At 48.1% G+C, this 21,012-nt stretch overlaps 1 protein-coding gene across 1 annotated transcript; it reads right to left on the reverse strand.

Annotated features, from left to right (window-relative positions):
• Positions 1-1,309: 1,309 nt before the first annotated feature.
• On the reverse strand, positions 1,310-19,820 carry SHROOM1 (shroom family member 1). Its single transcript, XM_050311857.1, is given in 11 exon segments — positions 1,310-2,367; positions 3,837-4,106; positions 5,277-5,424; positions 5,812-6,549; positions 7,287-7,357; positions 7,652-8,751; positions 8,754-10,469; positions 12,475-12,623; positions 15,830-16,538; positions 17,134-17,243; positions 19,700-19,820. Coding segments are annotated over 7 exon segments (4,203 nt in total). The 5' UTR covers positions 10,375-10,469; positions 12,475-12,623; positions 15,830-16,538; positions 17,134-17,243; positions 19,700-19,820; the 3' UTR covers positions 1,310-2,112.
• Between the last annotated feature and the right edge of the window lie 1,192 nt (positions 19,821-21,012).

The following is a 21,012-nucleotide window of genomic DNA, read 5'->3' on the forward strand; positions in this document are numbered from 1 at the left end:
ACTACAATATTAAGCAACCAAGGAGTGTTTCACCAGTCCCAAAGGTGCCCAGGGCTGCTCCTCACCATTCACCTGGAGCAGGTAAATCACTATTTGCACATCAGACTGTGATTTTTAAAAGCCCACATCTGAGTATGTTGGTGTGCCAGGAATGCTGCACATGGCTGCAGCCCAGAGTGACCATCACCATCACCCTTGTAATAAATGGATAACAAACAATCAGTATCAAAGTTGAGACCCACCTGACAATCCAGATCTGCCACTGCTTCAGAAAGGGGGTCTCTGCTTGCCAGCAAAGAGGTTCTGGTGCCATCACTGTGTCCATTTTCCACTTTGCCTGGGACTCACAGTTCTAACGGAGTAACCAGGGAGTTAAGAGATGTGAACTGTTTGAAAACAGAGTACAAGTTCTTTCTAAGGGTGCTCTTTGCAGCATACCCGTGAATGCTGGTGTGGAAGGAGCAGCAATCACCCTCCCATGACACCAACCCCCCAAAAGATAAGAAGCTAAACAGGGTAGGTCTATTCTTCCCCTTAAAGGCAAGCTCTGTTACCCAACAGTTATTTCCAATCAGGTGTTTTTCTCTCAACAAGGAATAACAGGAATAAACTGCACCTTTGAGTCAGGCTTCTCAAACCATGCAAACAGCTCATTTAACATCACTTACATGTTTTAAAATTCTCCACTGACTCTGTTAGCATCACTTCTGTTATTTTAAAGACCATTTTCAAAAGGCAGCTTTCAGATTTGCATATTAAAAGCCTGTCTTTAGGGCCTTCTGAGAACCACTGAGCAGATCTACTCACAGGATCTGCAGTGTCTGGCCATTTTCCCCCAGGTATTAAGGCAATAACCACATGGCAGCTTGGTCTCTGTGCTCCTGGAGTTCTTGTGCCCAGTGAAATGCAATTCCAAAGGAGGAGAAGCCTCAGGAACAGCTTCTGTCAGTGGTGATGATACTTACTGTAGTCAGGACACACACCACTAGTAAAACATTTCTTGGTAAAGCCCAACAGTCTGGGACAATGAACATCTATTCTGGCTGTGGAAGAAACCTGAGTTCAATTAGTGGCTGCCTTATTCATGGTCTAGGTATGTAGCTCAGATGGAATATTGTTCTCTCTGAATACTTACAAACAAGCAGAACACACTCAGATTTTAAATACAGCAACATCACTGCTTTGACTCAACACACATTTGTTTAAAAGACGTTTGCCAAGGGATTTATATAAAGTCTCACTGAAACAGAGGAACCTCCTCCAGGGCTCCCACCCGCCCCACGCTGCAGCAGAGCTCTTCCCCCTCATTCAGGCTTCTTGTGCATGCTGACAACTGAAAACTACCCAAAAACAACCTCCTGAATGTGCTGCTTGAAAATCAAACACTTCAAAAGCACAGCAAGGGCTTTTTGCAAATGACTGTGCAGGAATAAGCTCAGAGTTTATGATTCCCAAAACTGTTCATTTAAGCTGGCTCCATCACAGATCAGCTCTCTGATGTTGGTGGGGACCACTCTTTTTCTGACCTCCTCTGAACAGCCTACCAGGATTGCACAGAGCCAGGAAAGACTCAGGGATGGCAACTGCCAAGAAAGGAAGTAATTATTTTCTTCCATTACAGTGTATTTTTACTGTGTCACACATCTGAACAGCAGAAACGAGAGCAGGACTTTCACTGCAATGGTCCACAACATTTCCTATGGCTCTGTGCAATCCCCCACTCACATCTGAGCACACACATGGCTTTTCATTTCAAACATTCAGCCCACCCTCAGGAGGCAAATTTTTGTATTGTTCTTTTATTGAGATTGTGTCAATCTAGGAACAGATGGACAGACAACAAGGGTAAATACCCGCCGAGTTAACAGGAGCAACATATCCTGTCAGTCACGTCCCAAAGGCAGTTTGCTGCACACTGTGAGACGCTGTCAGTGGGCCTGGCCAGGTGGAATACACGTCCAGGGTGTACCTGGAGCACCCCCACAGCATCTGAGCACCTGCCAGTGCTGTGGCACCAGCAGGGCTGGAAGAACTCACCCAAGTGAGCCCTGTGCCGTGGGTGCCTGCGGATTTCCAGGGACAGGTCACAACCACCAGAGTCTGGGGTGGGTGTCAGAGGGGGAGACTTTGCTCAAGAGTTTCTAATTGTTCTTCGAAAAACTTAATCTGCTCTTCGAGGTCCTTCTGTTCAATCAGCAAGGAGGTCTTGACCTGAACGAAGTGTCGGTAGTCCTGGAGCTGCTGCTCCGTCAGGTATTTGGCCAGGATTCCAGAGACCACCCGTTCCCTGCGATCCAGGTTGTCCTTCAGGTCCTTGGCGTCCTCCCACTGCCCAGACAGGAGCTCGTGCCGTGCGCTCAGCGAGTGCTGCAGTGAGAGAACAGAGCAGCACCCGTGAGAGCTCAGCATTCCTGGCAGGCTCCAGTTCTTCGTTTGGAAGCCACAGTCGATTTAATTTAATTACTTCCTCTTGTGGGCTTTGTGTTCCACTTGAGTTTTTTCTCGATTGAATTACTCATTCTTGTGGCTTGTAAGGTAAAGACATGGTAAACCCCAGCAAGGCTCACTTCTTCCATGCTGCCCTCAGGAAAAACATCAATATACTTAACATTCTGGGCATTTTAAGGCATCCTGTAGCCATCTTCATTCAATTAGAAGCTCTTTAAGGCACATGTCTTTGTATTTGGTGCACTGCATGTGGTCAGAGAGTGCCAATGACATATTAAAAAGATAGAGTGGTTTCTATTAAAAGGTATGTGCAATAAAATAACTGTGATGTAGAGAGTAACTGTTCATCAAAGGCTTCTTAACAAACCCACAAGAGTCAGGCCTTGCTTGTTCTACAGGATTTTTATACCTTTCACATTTAGCCAAGTCTCTTTCAGCTGTAATGATTTTCACATTTGCACTGCTAGAAAATGTCCCATTTCAGGACAGTGTCCATAAATCCAGCACAGATCAATCATTACTATCGACACCCTAAAAATGGAGTCAAAGATTGAGACTGCTGCTTTTGCTGACATCAGGGCAAATGCAGGGAGTGGGAGATGGCTGTGAAAATGATGGGACATAACCAAGTCTTTATCGGGCATGTTATTCAAACATCTGAGTGATTTAAAAGCATTTCCTAGGAAGAGACTAAATAGAGAAACACTAGAGAAACAACACCCTCCCTGCCAACCACAAAGCCAAAGTCTGGATGAAATACTGCTCAAAATTATTCACATTAACACAACTGACATTTTGGAGGTGGTAAATCCTACTCTCTGTGTCACACTGCATGGAAGGACCTTTTTAGTGCTGTTCTGCTGGTGAACCATGATGAACCTCCTGAGCTGCAGGTCAGCAGCAGCACAGCTCCAGAAAATCACGGTTTTTGTAACTCTGTGCTTTTCTGGTTTCCAAATGAGAGATAACAGCAGGTATTGTGTTGATTAAAACATGTCTAAAAGCAACAAGGACAGCAGAGAAACATCACTCCTGGGATAAATTTGGCCTGTGTTCTCTAGCAAAAAGGAGACTTTTCAGACTTGAAAGGATCTCCTGGTGACACGAGGCAATTCCTCATTTTCCAGCAAAGATGAGTTAAACTACAGGGCATTTTATCTCAAGTTATGACCACAGCTTCTTCCTGCTCTCCAGAACAAGCCCATTCAGTGAAGTACGTTTTCATGAAGCCCAGGTTTGGAGCTACTCCCCAGGGAGCAGCCCGAGGGTCCAGAGGCCACCCCTGTGGCTCGACCATCGCAGGGTTCTGCTGTTGTCCCCCCTCCTGCAGAGCTCACTGTGCCCTCCTGTGCTCACCCAACCAAACCCAACTCTGGCTCACCACTCACCTTCTCCTCCGCTGTGCTGCCGTCCATCCTGCTCATGGCGTTCTGGACCCGGGCCAGGCGGCTGGACAGGCACAGGAGGAGGCTCACGACCTTCTCCAGGTCCCCGATGAACATCAGGTAGCGCTGGAACTCGTTGGGCTTGCACAGGTCCCGCACCGTGGCCTCCAGTGCCCGGCCCCGCTCGGCGCATTCCCTGGATTCCTGCAGGACCAGCTCCCGCTCCTCCCACAGGCTCTGCAGCCTGGCCCGGAGGCTGCCCATGAGCTCCAGCTGCACAGGGAAAAAACAACCCCAGAAAGCTGTTATTGCCAAAGAGAATCCACGTCGGTTCTGGAGAATGGATTTGCTTCGCGTCGTCTTTGCCGAATTTTTGAGTTCTAAAAGAATTTTAAGCTCCAGGAAAGAAAAAGGGAAAAAAATTATACTATTTCTAAGCCATACTTAATTCTCAAACTCTGAAAAGCAAATCACCTTAATGGGCAATATAATCCCTAGCTCAGAGAGCTTCAATCTGTCAGAAGGGAACTGCAATAAAGATTATGCCATGGCACAGGGCTGTGCTCTGAGACATCCAGGGCAGGAAGCCACAGCTCTGAACCACACTTTGGAAGAACTGACTGGAATTTCAGTTATCACATGCACCAGTTCCGTGGGTGATTCAAGCAGGTCACAGTGCCTGGGCAGCAAAGCAAGGAGAGGAGTCTGACAGGGAGATGCTGATATGGAGAAAGGCCTGGAGATGGCAGTGGGAAGACCATCACCAGCTCTTTGGGAGCTGGACAGGACCAGCAGTCAGACAGTGGGTAATGAAGGACATCACCACATGCACAGCAGGAGCAGCTCCAGGAAGGCAGACTGGCATTACCTGAGGTGGAGCATGGCTGGTTTCTACAGGGGAGAAAGCCCATCTAACTCTGCAAAGCTGCTCAATTGCCCTTCCAAGCTCTGTACTTCTGTCACAGCTCAGCTTTGTCCAACCTACCCTATTCCCTGCATGTATGGAATTGACTGAACACTGGAATGTGCAGAAACTGCTGCCAGTCCTTTGAGTAAAAAATATTTCTTGTTTAGGCTGCGAGTTGTAATTAACTTTGCAGATTCTCAGAGTAGATCTGAGTGTTAGATGGAGAGTCAGTCACTGCACAGGAGCTGGCCATGCAAGGAAATCTTTAACCAACCCTGTGCTTGTTCCAGGCACATCCATCCCCAGTGACCTAATGGAGACAAGTTTGTGGGATGAGAGATCTGAATCAAACCAGGCAGGATTTAAATATCACCACTTATGATCAATAAGCCAATTTGCCAGGACTTCACTTACTGGCAAAAATTAATCCAAAGTTACCTTTGGAACATTACTGGCATAAAAATATCCATAATAATAATTACATTAATAATAATAACAACTTTGTCCTGATGGTTCCTCTGCTGTCATCTACATACTTTCTTAGATGTGATGTCATCTGGGTCGTCTGTGCTGTCCCTGCTCCTGGTCAGGACTTGGTGTCCCTCAGAGGTAGATTCTTTGCTCCTTGGTTTGGCTTCATGTTCAGAATCAGGACATTCTTCTGGGCCATCTCTATGACTTTTCCTGCCATTGGAACAGAAAATAAACACATGTAGCAAACAATGTTTCCTTCTCAAACACTGTGTTCGTGGTTTTATCCATCTTGCCTTCAGAATCACTCTCCTCTCTTCTCACAGTAGGACTTTTTCTAATTTTTTAAAAGATACAGAGCAAAAGATTTGCAGCCTAGGTCTGTCACAGGCCCTTCAACAAGGCATCACTGAAACACTTTCCTTCCATCTTACATCCACAGCCTCAGATATTTCTTGGTATGCAAATCAGAAAGCTAAAATATTTCATTAACAGAACAAAAATAAAACAATATGCTGAAATTCATCTTACTACTCGTATATACATGATATTGGTACACTAAACCACAAGAACACCAGATGATTGGCTTTGTCTACTTACTCGTTCTCCTGCACGTGCTGTAGGCTGCCCTCTTCCCCGTGGGATTTATCCAGCATGCAAATGTTAACAGGAAACAAACCCTCCATCAGGTCCAAAGCAGTTTTCCTGTCAGGATGAGGCAGCAGAACGTCCACCAGAGACCTGTCCTTGGCAACGATCTCCAGCGCCAGCTCCCGGTGCCGCTGGTCGTGAGGAGAGCGCAGCCTCCTCCTGGGCAGGTGAGTCCCTCTCCCCAGGGCAGCATCCTCCTGTGCAGCGAGACCTGGGGCTGCATTTCTGTCTCCTTGGAGAGGCAGTGCTGGGGGGGGGTCCCTTCCCTGCTCTGGAGAAGCTGCAGGATGATGCTCCGGAGAAGCTGCAGGATGCTGCTCCGGAGAAGATGCAGGATGCTGCTCCAGAGAAGATGCAGGATGCTGCTCTAGAGAAGATGCAGGATGCTGCTCTGGAGAAGCTGCAGGATGATGCTCCGGAGAAGATGCAGGATGCTGCTCTGGAGAAGATGCAGGATGCTGCTCTGGAGAAGCTGCAGGATGCTGCTCTAGAGGCTTTAGGGCAGCATTCCCACTCGGAGACTGAGATCTGCATTCCTCCTCCACTCCAGCACCTTCCTCGCTTCCACTTCCTGGGATAGGAATAGAGGTTTCAGGAGTCAGCTCCTCAGTATCCTGAAAACATGCATGTCCAGTGGTGTCATTACGTCCACAATTCTTGGATCCATCTTCCTGAGGATCATGGAAACTGTAAGAAAGAAGACAGTTCCTTTTATGTGAGACATTCCCTCTTTGACAGACACTTTTCAGACTGTTTATGAGCTATGATCAAATGTTTCTGATGTTACAGTTCTCTCTGGAACTTCCTAGTCAGCATGAGAGTAACTGGAAATTTACTGCTAAACTAGGCAATTTAAGAAAAACTTCAAAATATTGCTAAAATACGTTTTTTTTTTTTTCCTAAGCTAATGAAGCCTCCAGAAACTATTGGGATATTTTTGAATGACTGAAACAGTGGGAATTCTTTTACTACACAAGAGTCAGCATCACTGCCTTGCTGAGACAGGGTTTGGACAGTTTTCTCCCCTGATGCTCCTCAAACCAGCAAAGCAAATATGAAGAGTTAAAACACAAACTTCTTAGTCAGTGAGGTGTAAAGGGCACAGTGTTTTTTTCCTTTAAACAAGCTCACCCAAAGCCCCCGTTGCACCCCTCTGATCACACTCTTTCCAGGCCTGGGCATTTCCGAGCTGGTGGAGATGCTGTTTTCTCCAGGGCTCAGATGAGGGAGCTGTGATCCCAGAGATCCAACTGTGCAGGGATAGCAGCTCAGAGCATTCCCAGCCCGTGCTTCACACGGCAGAAATGGTTTTAAAGACTGTCCCAGATGGGCAGTACTCCCATATGGACACGGAGGGATCCCGAGAGAAAAGGATGGGAGCAGCCAGCCACGGCTGCCCTGCAGGTCACACCTCACAGCCTCACCTGGGGGAGCTGGCACAGCCCTCGCAGCTCTGGGACGGTGCTGCTGCACCACTGGCACATCTGCACATGTCCTGCAAGGGAAAACAGCACACTGGGACAACCAGCACTGCAGAGAGGCAGCTCTTGAACTATACTCCCATGCACACTTCCAGGGATGGAGCATCCACAGTCTCCCTGGACAATCTGCCAGGGCCTCTCCACCCTCACAGGGAAGATTTCAGTGCCAGCCTCTAATCTAACTCTGCCCTCTGTCAGTCTGAGGCCTTTCCCCCTCTATTCCTGCCACGTCAGGCCCTTGGAAAAAGTGCAAAGTCCCTCTCTGACTTTCCTGTAGGGCCCCTGTAGCTACTGGATCTCTGTCTTACCCGTGGGGAAGGAGGAGTGGATTGTGGTCTGTCAGGAGCTCTCCCAGATGCAGCATCACCTGCCTGTGGGAGCCTTTCAGCTGCAGGACAGTTGCTGGTGCAGCTCCCCTGTGCTCTGCTGGGATCACCCCTGCTGCTCACGCTCGGCACGGCAGCAAAAGCCAAGGCAGGAAAAACATCTGGTGATTTTTCCCTAGAGAAAACTTGGTGGAAAACCTCATCATTTTGCATCTTACTGCTCCCACTTGGGTTGGAAGTCTTGCCAGGAGGCCCTCTGGGATGTGACAGCCTCTTCTGCAGGGGTGGCTGATGCAGAGGGAGTTGCTGTGAACCACCTGGCCTCTGACTGATCTTTCTCTCCATGTATTCCATCAGTGCAGTGTGCTGGATTTGTTTCAGCTCTGTCCTGGAGATACTGGAACTGGAAAGTGCCCTTCCTCCGTTCTCCAGACCCCTTCTCCCGGCTGCCACAATATCTTGCTCAGTGATTTCATCCCTAACTTGACTCCAAGATACTTCCTTATCCATTAGCTGATCGAGCTTCTCAGGCTCAGAATAGCACAGTTTCTTTTCCTCTTTGGTTACCCTTTTCCTTCCCCCTACTCGACCTGTTTGTGGCTTCTGTATTTCTTCATCTTTATTGAAACTTTCCAATGATTGTAGATGAGAAGGGGAGCAAAGAACAGGTTTGGCATCCTCGTTTGCACCGGACAACGAGAAAGACCGAAGGTGTTCAATTGATGGCCTTTTCGAGGGTTTCTGTCTCAGTCTGACAGGCAAACTCATCTGCAAGTCTTTTCTCTTAAAGGAGGTTTCTTTAAGAACCTTTTTCTGAGCCACTTTCAGCTTCTCTCTGTAGTCGTTCTTGAAGCTCTCCTCAGTGAGTGAAGCGGGGCTGCCGAGGGTGAGGTCCTGGCTCAGGAGCAGGAGGTCAGCACTGCCCCTGAGGTGCTGGCTGGGCCCCTGGCACTGAGGGCTTTCCCTGGGCACCTCCACACGCTGTGCTGAGGCAGCACAGCCGCTGGAAGGGATTGCCTTCGGTGACCTCCTGGAGTCCTCCTGGCTGTGGGGGAGCTGGCTGGGGTGTGGGACATCGCTGGGTTTCCCCCAGAAAGATAGTAAAGCATGGGAGTCATCTGCCTGGTTATTTGTTCACCAGCACAGTCCTCCCACAGCTGTCTTGAGAGCTTGGTTTGGAATTCAGGTTGGTGTTTCTGAACAGGAGGATCCTCTTGTTCCAGACACGTGCTGAGGTCAGGATTGCTGTTATTGGGCTGTTTTCCTTCCTGGGATTCACGTACTGAGTGAGATGTGGAATCTTTCTTTGGTGTGAAGAAAGCCATGTGGCTGTTGGTGTCACAGCACTGCTCCCTTCCCTGATCCAGCCCCTCGTGCTGAGGGTGCTCTGCTTCCACAGCCTCGCAGCTGCAGGACACTGCTGATCTCTGCACTCTGGCTTGCTGATTCAGGACTGGCTCCCTGACACCTCTCCCAATTTTTCCTTCAGAATTATAGCACTGATCTTTGTCTGTACAACTGTTCAGCTTCCCGGAAGCATTTTTAATTAGGAGAGCATTCTCCATATATTTTAAGTCACAGCTGTCCTCAAACACATCCTGATCCACATCTGGATGCCGCTGGGCACAGAGCAGGTCCTGAGCACGGGGCAAGGGCCCCTTTCTCTGGCTGGGTCCTGGCACGGTGCTTGGCAGAGTCTCTCCTCTGGCAGTTGGCTCCTGCACCCCACAGGGACACTGTTTGACTTCTTGTGGATCATTAACAGTGGTGGGCTTGGAATGTGCTGGGTGATAGGACTTGGAGTTCCTCTCGTTGGGAATTCTATAAGCATGAACTGAATTATAAGCAGAAAGTATTTTGGGCACATTTGCCACAGAGTCTGTCTTTAAATACTCTTGAAAAATGAACGAAGAAGGTCTGCTGAAAATGTGTGGATTGCTTCTCTTTGTAGGTTGTTGGGGTGGGCTCCACTCTCCATTTCCCCCTGTCTTTAACCCCTGAACATTTGATATAAATACCTCATTTGTAGAATCAGAGGAAAGGCCCTTGTTTTCCAGAGTCTTTTCCCCAGCAGGCCGTACGTCTCTCTCTGTAAGTCCATCCCAGTGCTGGCTCCCTGGTGCATCCCTGTGTGCCAGCTGACTGTCCTGCACACCAGGAGCTGGCTGCGCCTTCCACTCACTGTGCCCTCCAGAGCTGTGTCCCCCTCTTGAGTGCTCACGGTGTCTGGTGATGCTGTAGCTGTGGAGCCGTGTGGGAGGGGAAGGTGGAGGTGCTGCCAGGGGCGGAGGGCCCTGATTTGAAGTCCCTCGGGTGGGAGCGGTTCCACAGCGATCGGGGAGGCTGGGGCTGGGAGAGCTGGGAGGGGTGCTCAGCCCTGCTGCCCTGTGTGGCTGCAGGGCTCTGAGCTCCGGGGGTGCAGCACTGAGGTTGTAAATTCCCCTGACGTACTCCGAGTCCATGTAGGGCAAACGGCAGCACTGCCCACAGCACGAGCGGGGGGGACACTCTGAGCCCCCTGAGAAAGAGCTGTATGCAGAGTCTGCTCCTCTGGGGAGCTGCAGGGCACGGTCTGTGCTGCCAATCGTCTTCACTGGCAAAAGGTGATCATCATTTCCAGGGGACATCGCAGGTTCTACCACCGTCCCACTTCTGCCACCTTGCCTGTGAGCCCACCTTTCCATCTCATTCCCAAATGAAGCCATGCTGCAGTATTCCTACAAATCCAAGGCTGATCAAAAGTCCACAACCGAGTCGTTAGAAAAGAACATTTTTCTCTGTAGTCACATTCCAATAACATCTAGAAGGTCCTTAAAAGAAAGAGAAACACGTGAAAAAACTCAGTGGGAGGATTCTCATTTCACTTTTTCACAGAGACTCATAGAAAGTGCCTTGAGGCTGAGAGAGCATCGTGATGAGACATTCTGACGTCAGTAAAAGGTCACAGCTTTTAAGACAGTCAATATTTATGGCTGCAGCCAGGAACCCCCCTGCAAACACAGCAAATGGACTAGAAAAAAGCACCAGCTCAGAGTTCACCTACAACAAATACACCACTTCTGCAGAGTACAGAAAACAGCCTGTGCTCATCAGCAGCACCGGACAGCTCCTCTGATGGCTGTGCAAGATGCCCCCAGGTTTGCTTTCACAAATGGATCTCCACAAGCAGCCACTCAAGGGGCCAACAGAAGACACACAGGAGATGCTTCCACCACCAGTGTGACCCCCCGTGAGCTTCAACCCCCTGACACACCCACAGGCTGTACCAGCCCCTCAGAAAGGACTGAGCCTGGCACCACACAGATGCTGGCCAGTGACCTTGGTTAGTAATCCTCACTTAAAACAGCTCTGAAGACTGATTAGTTATTAAATAAAGCAAACTGTTGCTCCAGTGACAGGCCTTCTGAGGAGACACAAACTGTTTCCAGAGCTCTCCAGAATATTACATGTCTGATTTCTTCACAAAGGTTGAACTCACCAGACCCTGATCTGCCATTTCCAATGTCATATTTCTGTGGCAGGGCCTTACAAAGATGGCAGAAAGAGAGGTTTTAGGGATGATGTTGCTCTGTAATCAAAAAACTTCACATTCCTGCCTTGTTTCAAAGACAGTCCCGGTATCATTCATTTTGAGCCAAAGGAAGAGATGGATAGGAGCCAAAATACACAAGTTAATCTATAAATGAAACTTGGACTGGTGAGGCACACTAAATAAATTAACTAGTTTCTGGGAACTGAAAACAGCCTAACACCACACAGTGGGAATTTCTGCTGGGCTTTTTTTTGAAATTTCAGTAAGAAATCACCTCAAGGATGCCTGGAGAACTTCTCTCCGTCTTTAAAGATCATCTAAAACACAGCTGTGAAACTTTATTGTGTGTCCCTGAATAACTGGGTCACACAGGAAATATGAAGGGTCAATGGCTGATGATGACAATCCCCATCCTTGCCACCATAGCACATTAAGGACTTTAAAGAAATAAAAACCTTCGATACCTGGTGAAAGGGAACCTTGGGTTTTCTGAAGCCACAGAGCTAAAAAGCAAGTGAAGGATTGCCCTGGCATTAGTGCAGACTCAGACTGTGCCACAGCTGCCATCACACTGAGCACACAGGGGCCCTGGGGGTCTGGGCTGGGAATGCTCAGCAGTACCTGGAGGGGCTGGGAAGTGCAGGGGATCCAGTCCCCTGGGAGCCACATTCCACAGCAGCCCCAGAGGGCAGATTCCTCTGTCATTCTTATCTGCCTTGTTTTAATCAAATTTTTCTCCCAGTGGAACCACTCCAAGCAGTTCTGTTCCTGACAGTGCTATAAATAGAGCCAAGTCTCTGTCTGGGATGTGCTGGCACAGACCCACAGGAGTTAATGGAGCCACCCTGATTTACCACGAGAATTTGGCTTTAACCTTCCACAGTAATTGTAGAAATAACACTTGTGGTTTGGTTTATGTCTATCAGTGAGAGTTCTCTTCTGGTTTCCTATTCCAGTGATTCCCAGCATCTCTTTTCCCTCATTGTTTCAATCTCCTGATTGTGATGTACAGTGAATTTGGGAATACAGTGAAGAATTTTTTACTCAGGTGATACCAGAAATAAGAGGAAATATATCAGTATTTTAGAAGACCAAGGTAAGGACCTCTGACACTGAAACACACCTTAGGGCAAACTTGTCATATTTCTCTTGGAGAAGATATTTCCTAAACCCTGGCAGCACAATCACTGATCTCAGTGTGTTTAAGGAACTGTGTGAAAACTGCCTTGTCTTTCCCACATAAGAGAAAAACATTAATGTACTTAAAGCTCACCTAACAAGAACAAGGCCATTATTGTTCTCAGGGAGGTGGTGGAGCTCCCTCAGGGACTGCGCTGTCTCTGGGCCTCAGAAATGCTCTGGCAAGGCTGGAATACAACGTGCACATTCCAGACAGGCTTGCAGTATTTTCATTGTAAACCACTGAAAGCAAGAAGAAAAATGTTAAATTAAAGTCTATCAGAACCAAACCCACTGGAAGACAAAGGAAAGTGTATCAACACTTGTGTGGACTTGACTTCCATCCACTGGTTTATTACATTTATATTTACCCCAGTACTACCCACGGGACCCCACACAGAGCACAGCCCTGTGTGTGAAGCAGTTTGCAAATATAAAGCACATCCTCTTTGCTTTATCATCTGACCAAACAGAGAGATGAGAGAAACACAGAAGAGAAACAGGGTGTCTGGAGGGAATGGGGCCTGTCCAAGGCTTCCCAGCAGGCTGATGGGTGAGGAAGAACAAAACCCATATGACAGAGGACACTGCATGAGGCTGGGCTGACTTTGGGCTAAGATAATGATGTCTTGTCTCAAAACAACATTTGTTCCAAGTTTCCACCATAATAATGATAGGAAAACCAAGATAAAATAGTAGTGGCAAGGCAATGCCAGGAAATTCCCACTGAGCAGCTCGTGCTGTACGATTTCTCAGCTCAGGTACCGGTGCTTGCATTGAAAACACTTCACCCAAACATTATCAAACAGTCCCCAAGTGTTAAGAGCCAATTTGTGTCCTGCTGAAGACTCCAGTCCCTCCCAGACCTCTGTTAAATACAAGTCACTGCATCAACCTCTTCTGTTCTCGGGAAAGGTGGTTTGCATTGCACAACCTTGAATTCTTTGCAACCAACTCAGAAGGTCAAAGCCTCATATCTCTGGCAAATTACCTGTGTACAGAGAAAAACCAGGGACTCCAGACTGCAGTCAGTTAACAAGTTACCTGTTTTTTATGGGCAGGATTTCTTCTACTGCAGTTTGGTCTTGTTTGACCTCATTCAGACTGTGCTGGGTGCCAGAATTGATCCATAACTCACCTGAGTTACATACAATGCTTGCCCAAACAAACCATCACCCATCAGAAACACAGGTATTCTTTTTATGAAGTCTGATTTATCCTCAACAACCCAGGAAAAACAGCCCCTGGCACCAAAGACACTCCACACTACATTTGTGAGCTCGTGCAGGTCCCTGGGAGTTACCAACACTATCTTTCTGTCAGAGAAGCAAGAATGAGCATTTTCCTTAATAAACATAAACAGAGTTCAAACTTTCATAGCTCTCTTTCTGTAGAACTGCCCTTTTTAAACAAATGGCTCCATGAAAATAAAGGGGAAAACCACAGCTACTAATCCAGATCAAACTACAATACTCAACTGTTCTCAAGGAGGTGGACAAGTGTGCAAAATGCAAAGCAAACACTGTGACCAGCCTACCAATACTGTGTCATGTTCATGCCTGTGAATGACCTGTTCCTTATCAAAGGGTAAACATCTGATGTAAATATTAGCTGACATTCTTCAGATTCCAATCAGTTGCCCAGGCTGCAGCACCTGACCCATCTGCTCCACGGACCGTGAGATCCAATTGCTACCCAAAGATCATCTGAGAGACTCCTCTCTCAGCAGATGATCATTGGCTGTCCCGGGGCAGCCTAGAGAAGCCAAAATCCTGGGGAAGTCAGGTACAGTCTCTGGTATCCCAGAAACTTTCAGCAGGTCACCGGTTGATGATCTAGCACAGGTTCCCAAATCTCCATCCTGGTCTTCCTGGACAGAACTTGATGCCCATGCAGAACCTGGAAGTCCCTGATTCTCTCTTAGTTGCATTTTTTTTTTTTTTCCCCTTTCTTATTTTTTTTCTAGCTTATAATCAAGGATTTTATCCCCTTGGACTTTCAGCTTTAGGTTTCAAACAATAAGCCAAACATAGCAGATGACATCCCCTTTAGATCATTAGCAGACACATTCTGCTAATCTATATTTTTCTTACTAAGGTTTCTGAAGACTCTAAACCCCAAATTTCTCATCCAATGCAATTTCCAGAACTCTCATGCAGGTAGATTATGGCTGCAAGGATACAGTGCATCAATACCCAAGGATAAAAACTCTCACACTTGGTTTGCACAGGCCTAGTGGAAAACAAACCCTGCTGCTGGGAGCCAGGGAAAGTCAAAGTGCCAGACAGTCTCCAAACAGAGCCTAAGTGGGATTTAGAGGAGGTTTATGCCTTGTGTGAACAGAAATAGATTTCACCATAGCTTGAGGAATGTAAACATTTCCAGTAAAACCCACAGATCCAGATTTAAGGCTTCCCAGAGCTATCCAAGTGTCCTGAGAAATTTAGAGGAGGATGAAAATAATAGTAATGCATCACATTATCACATTTTTGGGCAGGGAGTAGATAAACCTTCCCAAACTTCCTCCCCCAGCTATGTCAGGCTCTCTGCAGATGACTGGAAGCGTTGCTGGAGCCTCAGTGCCAGCACTGCCCATCCTGCCCCTTCCCCTGTCCTGCTGGTGGCACCTCCCTGCTGGCACTGGCACTGCCCTGTCAGTCCCACAGCTCCCTGCTGGCCACTGGCACTGCCCTGTCAGTCCCACAGCTCCCTGCTGGCCACTGGCACTGCCCTGTCAGTCCCACAGCTCCCTGCTGGCCACTGGCACTGCCCTGTCAGTCCCACAGCTCCCTGCTGGCCACTGGCACTGCCCTGTCAGTCCCACCGGGCTGAGCAAGAGCTGAGGCCCAAAGGAAACACCTTTGGACCCAGGAGCCATGGCCTGATCTCTGGCCAAGGTTTTAATGAGGAAGATCAGGTTTGGCAATGCTGTGAGAGACCTTTTCTGAGCACCAACAGAGCCTGACCCTGTAACGAGAGCAGTCACCCACCACAAACCTCCCCATTGGCCTTGAATTCCCCAACTTCCCTTATTCAGCCTCAGAAATGTCTCTTGGCTTCCATGACTCTCTAATTGACTAAACAGCACCAAACACTTATTTTTGTTTCTACCCCTGTGCTTCTCAAAAACGCTTTTTCCAGAAATCACAGTTTCATCCCAAATGTATTTATTTTTTTCCAACCATTTCCATTTCATCCCTTCTTAGTTAATCCAATTTTCTTTTTTTCTTTTTTCAATCTAATCAAGTTCATTTGATGCCATAAATATACCCCCATACTGCTTTTACAAGCTACAAGAACTTTAAAGACTTACAGACTCTAAGTTACTCAAAATCAAAAAGAGAAAAAACCTAATGACACTGTTGATTTTTAAACATATGCCTTTAGAATGAATATAGATATTAACAGAATAAATAATATATATAATGAAGATGTTTTCTCATTTCTACCTGTTGACTGTTTGCCAGCAAGGCCATCCAAGAAACATCAGAGAAAAATAAAATTCTCCAAGTCCCCCTGACATACTGCATTGAGCTTCCCACAGCTTAGGCAGCAAGTCAGGCTCTAAACAGATGAAATCCAGTTCAGCATCTCCTTGCACTACTGAGTGGTTTGAGTGCAGAGCCCTGTGGGTTGGTAGAAGTTGGTTGGCAACCTGTGCAAGCAGAGTTTTAACAACATGTCCATGATTAACAGCCTGTAATTAGAAAAGTCTGAGTGTTTATTACAGACAGCTCCACCAACTGCCACACATCCCAAACCCAGTGTATTCCCAGCACTGCATGGGTCAGAACTTGCCTTTTCCAGCTTTATCAGAGCTCTGGGAGAGCTGATGCTCACTCAGATTTATGAGTGACAGCTGTCTGGCTGCAAAATGCCACCAAGTCATCCTATCTTTGAAGATTTGTGGGTTTCTGGTACTACATATGGTTTCTTCTGTCACAGTATAAAACTATTCCCAGTAGCTTTATGGATGTCTCTGCCACTGCAGCCCAGGAGGTGCTGACAGAACAGGCTGCAGATTCCAATTTCTCCATGCTGGAGTTGTTTCCCACAGACAAACCTGCCATGAGAGCAAACACTCCTGCTGCAGCTCCAGTTCTGGACAAGGATGGATCCAGAGGCACTGGCTGGGCAAGGGGCAATGTCCAGTTCACCCTAATCAATGGGATTATGTATATATTATTCATTTATATAAATAAATATGTGTGTGTTTATTTAGATTATGGCTTTTAGCTGTAATAAAGATGGATCAAACAATTCATTCTCTGCTCCTTAAACGTACTGAGCAGCTCTTTGCTGAGCTTGGCAAGCTTTAGACTGTGTGCTGTGAACCTCATGAATGACACAGAAACACACTCCCCTCACTGCATTCCCAAAGGCATTCCCATCTCGGGAATAGCTGCAGGTAAAACACTGGACAGGGAATCCTACCAGGCCTTCCCAGAGCAGAGGGGTGACATGGTCAGTCTGGCTCACCCAGAAACAGGAGCAGGACCCAGCTCTCTCATGTCCTCACCACTCCTAACTACAAATTGATTTTTGTAATACCTTACTACCCTCAGTAAATCCTGTAACTTTTCCATTCTTTCAAAGCACATTCCCAGTCTAAATTATCATTAGCAAACAATACTTTCATTTTCTTCTACAGAAATTAAGGATTATGAAGTCAATTAATTACCTGGTATTTTAAAAAATCCATTAGCTCTTTAACTTTCATATTTTGACATAAGAAACAGAAACTATTCCTTACCAGAGGATGTCTGTTTTCAGTCTAATTCATCCAGATGTTAACCATAGTTGTGCCTGCCTTTGGGCTGGGGCAGACAGTAATGTCATATCCAGTTACTACAGAACATTCCACTGGAACAAGAGAAAAACACCAAATATACACAAGGCATAATATATCAGACTGCTCTGTTCCTTTGGCAAATATTGCATTCCAGTATTTTCCCATAGCTTTCATTTGGACAGAATTCATAAGGGTTTATGCTTAATCTCACTAAACATATCACTGGTTTCCACAACAAACAATGAGAAACTGGATTAGTAGTTAAAAATAATCTGGAAATATCCAATAGTTACAGTAGTGCAGGTTTAAGGGGGTTTTATTTGGAATCATAGGCAGAAATCAAACTCTTGGTCTGCAAAGAGCATCAGGGAATCACAGACTGGTTTGAGTCGGAAGGGAGCTTAAAGGGCATCTCATTCCAACCCCTGCCATGGGCAGGGACTCCTTCCACCAGCCCAGGTTGTTCCTTTGATCCAACCTGGCCTGGGACACTCCCAGGGCTGGGGCAGCCACAGCTTCTCTGGGCAGCCTGTGCCAGGGCCTGCCCACCCTCCCAGGGAAGAATTCCTTCCCAATATCCCATCTATCCCTGCCCTCCCTCAGCCTCCATCCAGACACGCTGCAAAACTGGCAGGAGAGCCAGAGGGAGAAGTCTGGGGAAAACACAAATTCCTTCAGTGCTGGGAAAAGGCAGTGCCAGGACAGGCACTCACCTGGCAGGTGAGTGGGGGAGAGCAGGGGCACTTTCACTGACAGCAGCTCCTGCTTACACTCAGCCCCCTGTCTGTAGCTCTTCATGCCCATCAGTCCCCACCCAAACACAAGGGGGGAGTTTTTGCCAGTCCACCTTTCTACATTTCATCTGTTCTACAGAAACTTTGTTTTTGAGTTCCCAAATCAGTCCTCCGTAACCTGCATTTCACCATCAGCCTCAAACACTGCCTGTGCTGGGGGATCCTTCAGTGCATTTGTACCAAAGTACCTGTCCTCTGTGTAACAATGTCTGCCTGCCAGACCCCCACCCCATCCATCATTTATGGACCTAGACTGTACTTTTCAGAAAACCCCACAGAATCTGCACATCCAGGGATGGAGCAGAGCTCCTGTGTTTGTGTTACACTGTGTGCCACTCTCGACTGTGTCCACAGCAGGGATGAGATTGGTCCCTTACACACTGTACCACACTGATAATTGTAACATTTTAAAGATAAATTTTCCAGTACAAATTCAGTTCTGCCCTTGTTAGTCATTTGGTTACATTCACACATTTCCCTGTGGAAATGTCAGCTTGCACCCACAGAGATCCCTGAAGTTCAGGTGGCTTGGTGCAATCATGTGTGCCTAAAACAGCTTTTAAGCCCCGGTTAAACAATCCAAAATGTGGTTTTAATATTTTCCAAGGTACATCCAGCTCCCTCCTCTGCTTCTGGGCTGTTCCAGAAGGGAACATGGACAGATGGGAGCACATGGACCTTGACAGCACATGCTCTGCAAGGGACCTGAGAGCCGAGTCAGTCCCTGCCTGGCAGCAAGGATGGACAGAAAACACAGCACTTGGACCCTGTTTTCCCAGGGTTGTGCTTTCCTCTCCTGCCTCCCCCACCAGCTCCCCCCTGGCTCTGGACAGGCTCTTGCAACACGACTGATGATCCCTCCAGTGGGACCCTGTGCTGCTGAGCTGGGACTGGGCACACTCTGCACCTCCTCTTTTGCTGAGACCTCCCAAGCCACCTGTGAACAGCTGCCACGATGCCACCAGTGCCCAGGGGCTGGCAGGGCCACAAAGCCACAGGCAGGGCCTCATCTCAAGCACCCAAACCCACGGGTCACTCCAGCTCTGCTCTAAACCCTGCGTGGTGCCCTCCAGCTGCTCGAGGGACACTGCTGAGGTGAAGGAAAATCTGTTCCTCAGGATGGAGTGGTGATGTCACCCCAGCAGAGCACGGACACAGACACTGCAGCCCCCCAGGTCTGCAGGCTCAGGCTCACGGACTCCCCCTCCCCAAACACACCCTCCCCACGGCTGCAGGAGCAGCTGCTTGGACCATGGACCGGCAGAATCGCTGCTCTCCAGACTGAAAGCACACACAGCATAAGCAACAGAGTAACCAGATGTTCTTTTCATTCCTTTCTTGCATAGAGCAAATAAACAAATAGACAGCACAGCAGCTGCTGGGGACAGCACTTACCAGGTACAGGCATTGAAAATATAAACTGATGTTTGGTTTAGTGAGAGCCACAGAACTACGGAATGGTTGGGCTGGAAGGGACCTGAAAGCTCACCCTGTTCCACCCCAATGCCACGGGCAGGGACACGTCCCCAGAGCAGTCCCCAGTTCCCCCGAGCAGGCTGAAGGTGTGAGCACCATGAGTGCCCACACTGCACATTGGCTACCTCCAGAATTCTTTCTAAAACAGGAGCTAATGCTCTGGCTCCCCATTCCAGCTGTGCCCTCAGAAAAGATCTGAAAGTCAGCGAAGCAGAACTTTCGCATCTCCCAGCCTGCAAAGTTTTCAGTGCACTCACAGAACGCTGGAGGCGATTCCCATCCCTCAGCTGGTCCCTGGCCTGGGATGTCCCCGAGGCAGCTCCGCGGGCATCTCAGCTGCACGAGGGACTCCCAGCACCCTCCGGCTCCGCCGGCAGCTGCCCCTGGCTCCCCGGGACTCTGCTCGGCAGAGTGGCAGTGGGGAAGGAAGGAAAGCCAACAGTGGGCTGGGCTAGTCCATTATCTCACCAGTCAATCATTAACGACGGGGCTGTTGCTGCCGGAGCTCTTGGCCAGTGGCCACGACTCCCACGTGGGCACGACTGAAAAATTCCATGAGCATGCTGCCAAGGCCACAGAGAGAGAGCAGGTGAGGCCCCTGAGACCCAACACGCTCCTGCACATCCCACCGGGACAGGACGGGACGGGACAGGCCCGCCCCACGAGCATCCCTCACATCCCACAGGGACCGCCCCACCCCTCGAGCATCCCTCACATCCCACAGGGACAGCCCCGCCCGGCATCCTACCCACAGGGACAGACTCCCTCACATCCCACAGGGATGGGACAGCCCCACGAGCATCCCTCACATCCCACAGGGACAGCCCCGCCCCACGAGCATCCCTCACATCCCACAGGGACCGCCCCACTCACCCCCCCACTGCTGCTCCTCGTCTGTGCTGTCCCCAGCCCAGGGTCACAGAGCACAAGAGCCCTTGCTCTGGGGCAGTCGGGAAGCACTGCTAACAAAAACTAATTAAATCCAACTGAAAGTAGTTAGATGTAATCCAACAAAGTAGTTAGATTTGATTTTCTTAAAAGATTATGTCCTGCTTTCTGAGGGTGAGAGAAAAAGGGTTGTACAGTGGAAGTTAATGCAGCTCAAGGCAACTCTGAAGCTGTGTTTTGGACACTGCAGGGGTTTTTTTTGTGGAGCTTTTTAATTATTGTTGGGGTTTTTTTCATAAAAGAGCACAAAAGGCACATGGATTGAAGCTTTCATCTGATTCGTGTGACTCTGAATCAACTCCAGCCTCTGCAGTAAATGTTTTCTGCCTCCAAAAATATGTGATGAAGCCTCATACAAACATTTTATAGTGTCCTTATCCAGTGAGATGAATTCCTGCTACTTCCCAGCTGGGCTTAAAAAATAAGCCGATTTTGTGCCACTATTTTTTCCCCTCAAACTAAGCTGCCAACTGGATAATGCCATGCCCTGTAATTTGTTATGTATTGTCTCTCAAGGGAAAACCTTCCACATTTCCTACAGGAATAATCTGCTCACCTGTGGTTGTTTTCACCTGCTGGGAAGGAGAAAAGTGGCCCCAGTGGGACACAGACTGAGCCTTTG

The sequence above is a fragment of the Myiozetetes cayanensis genome, unplaced genomic scaffold (assembly GCF_022539395.1).
Source record: "Myiozetetes cayanensis isolate MyiCay16 unplaced genomic scaffold, myiCay2020 scf17, whole genome shotgun sequence".
Taxonomy (NCBI): Eukaryota; Metazoa; Chordata; class Aves; order Passeriformes; family Tyrannidae; genus Myiozetetes; species Myiozetetes cayanensis.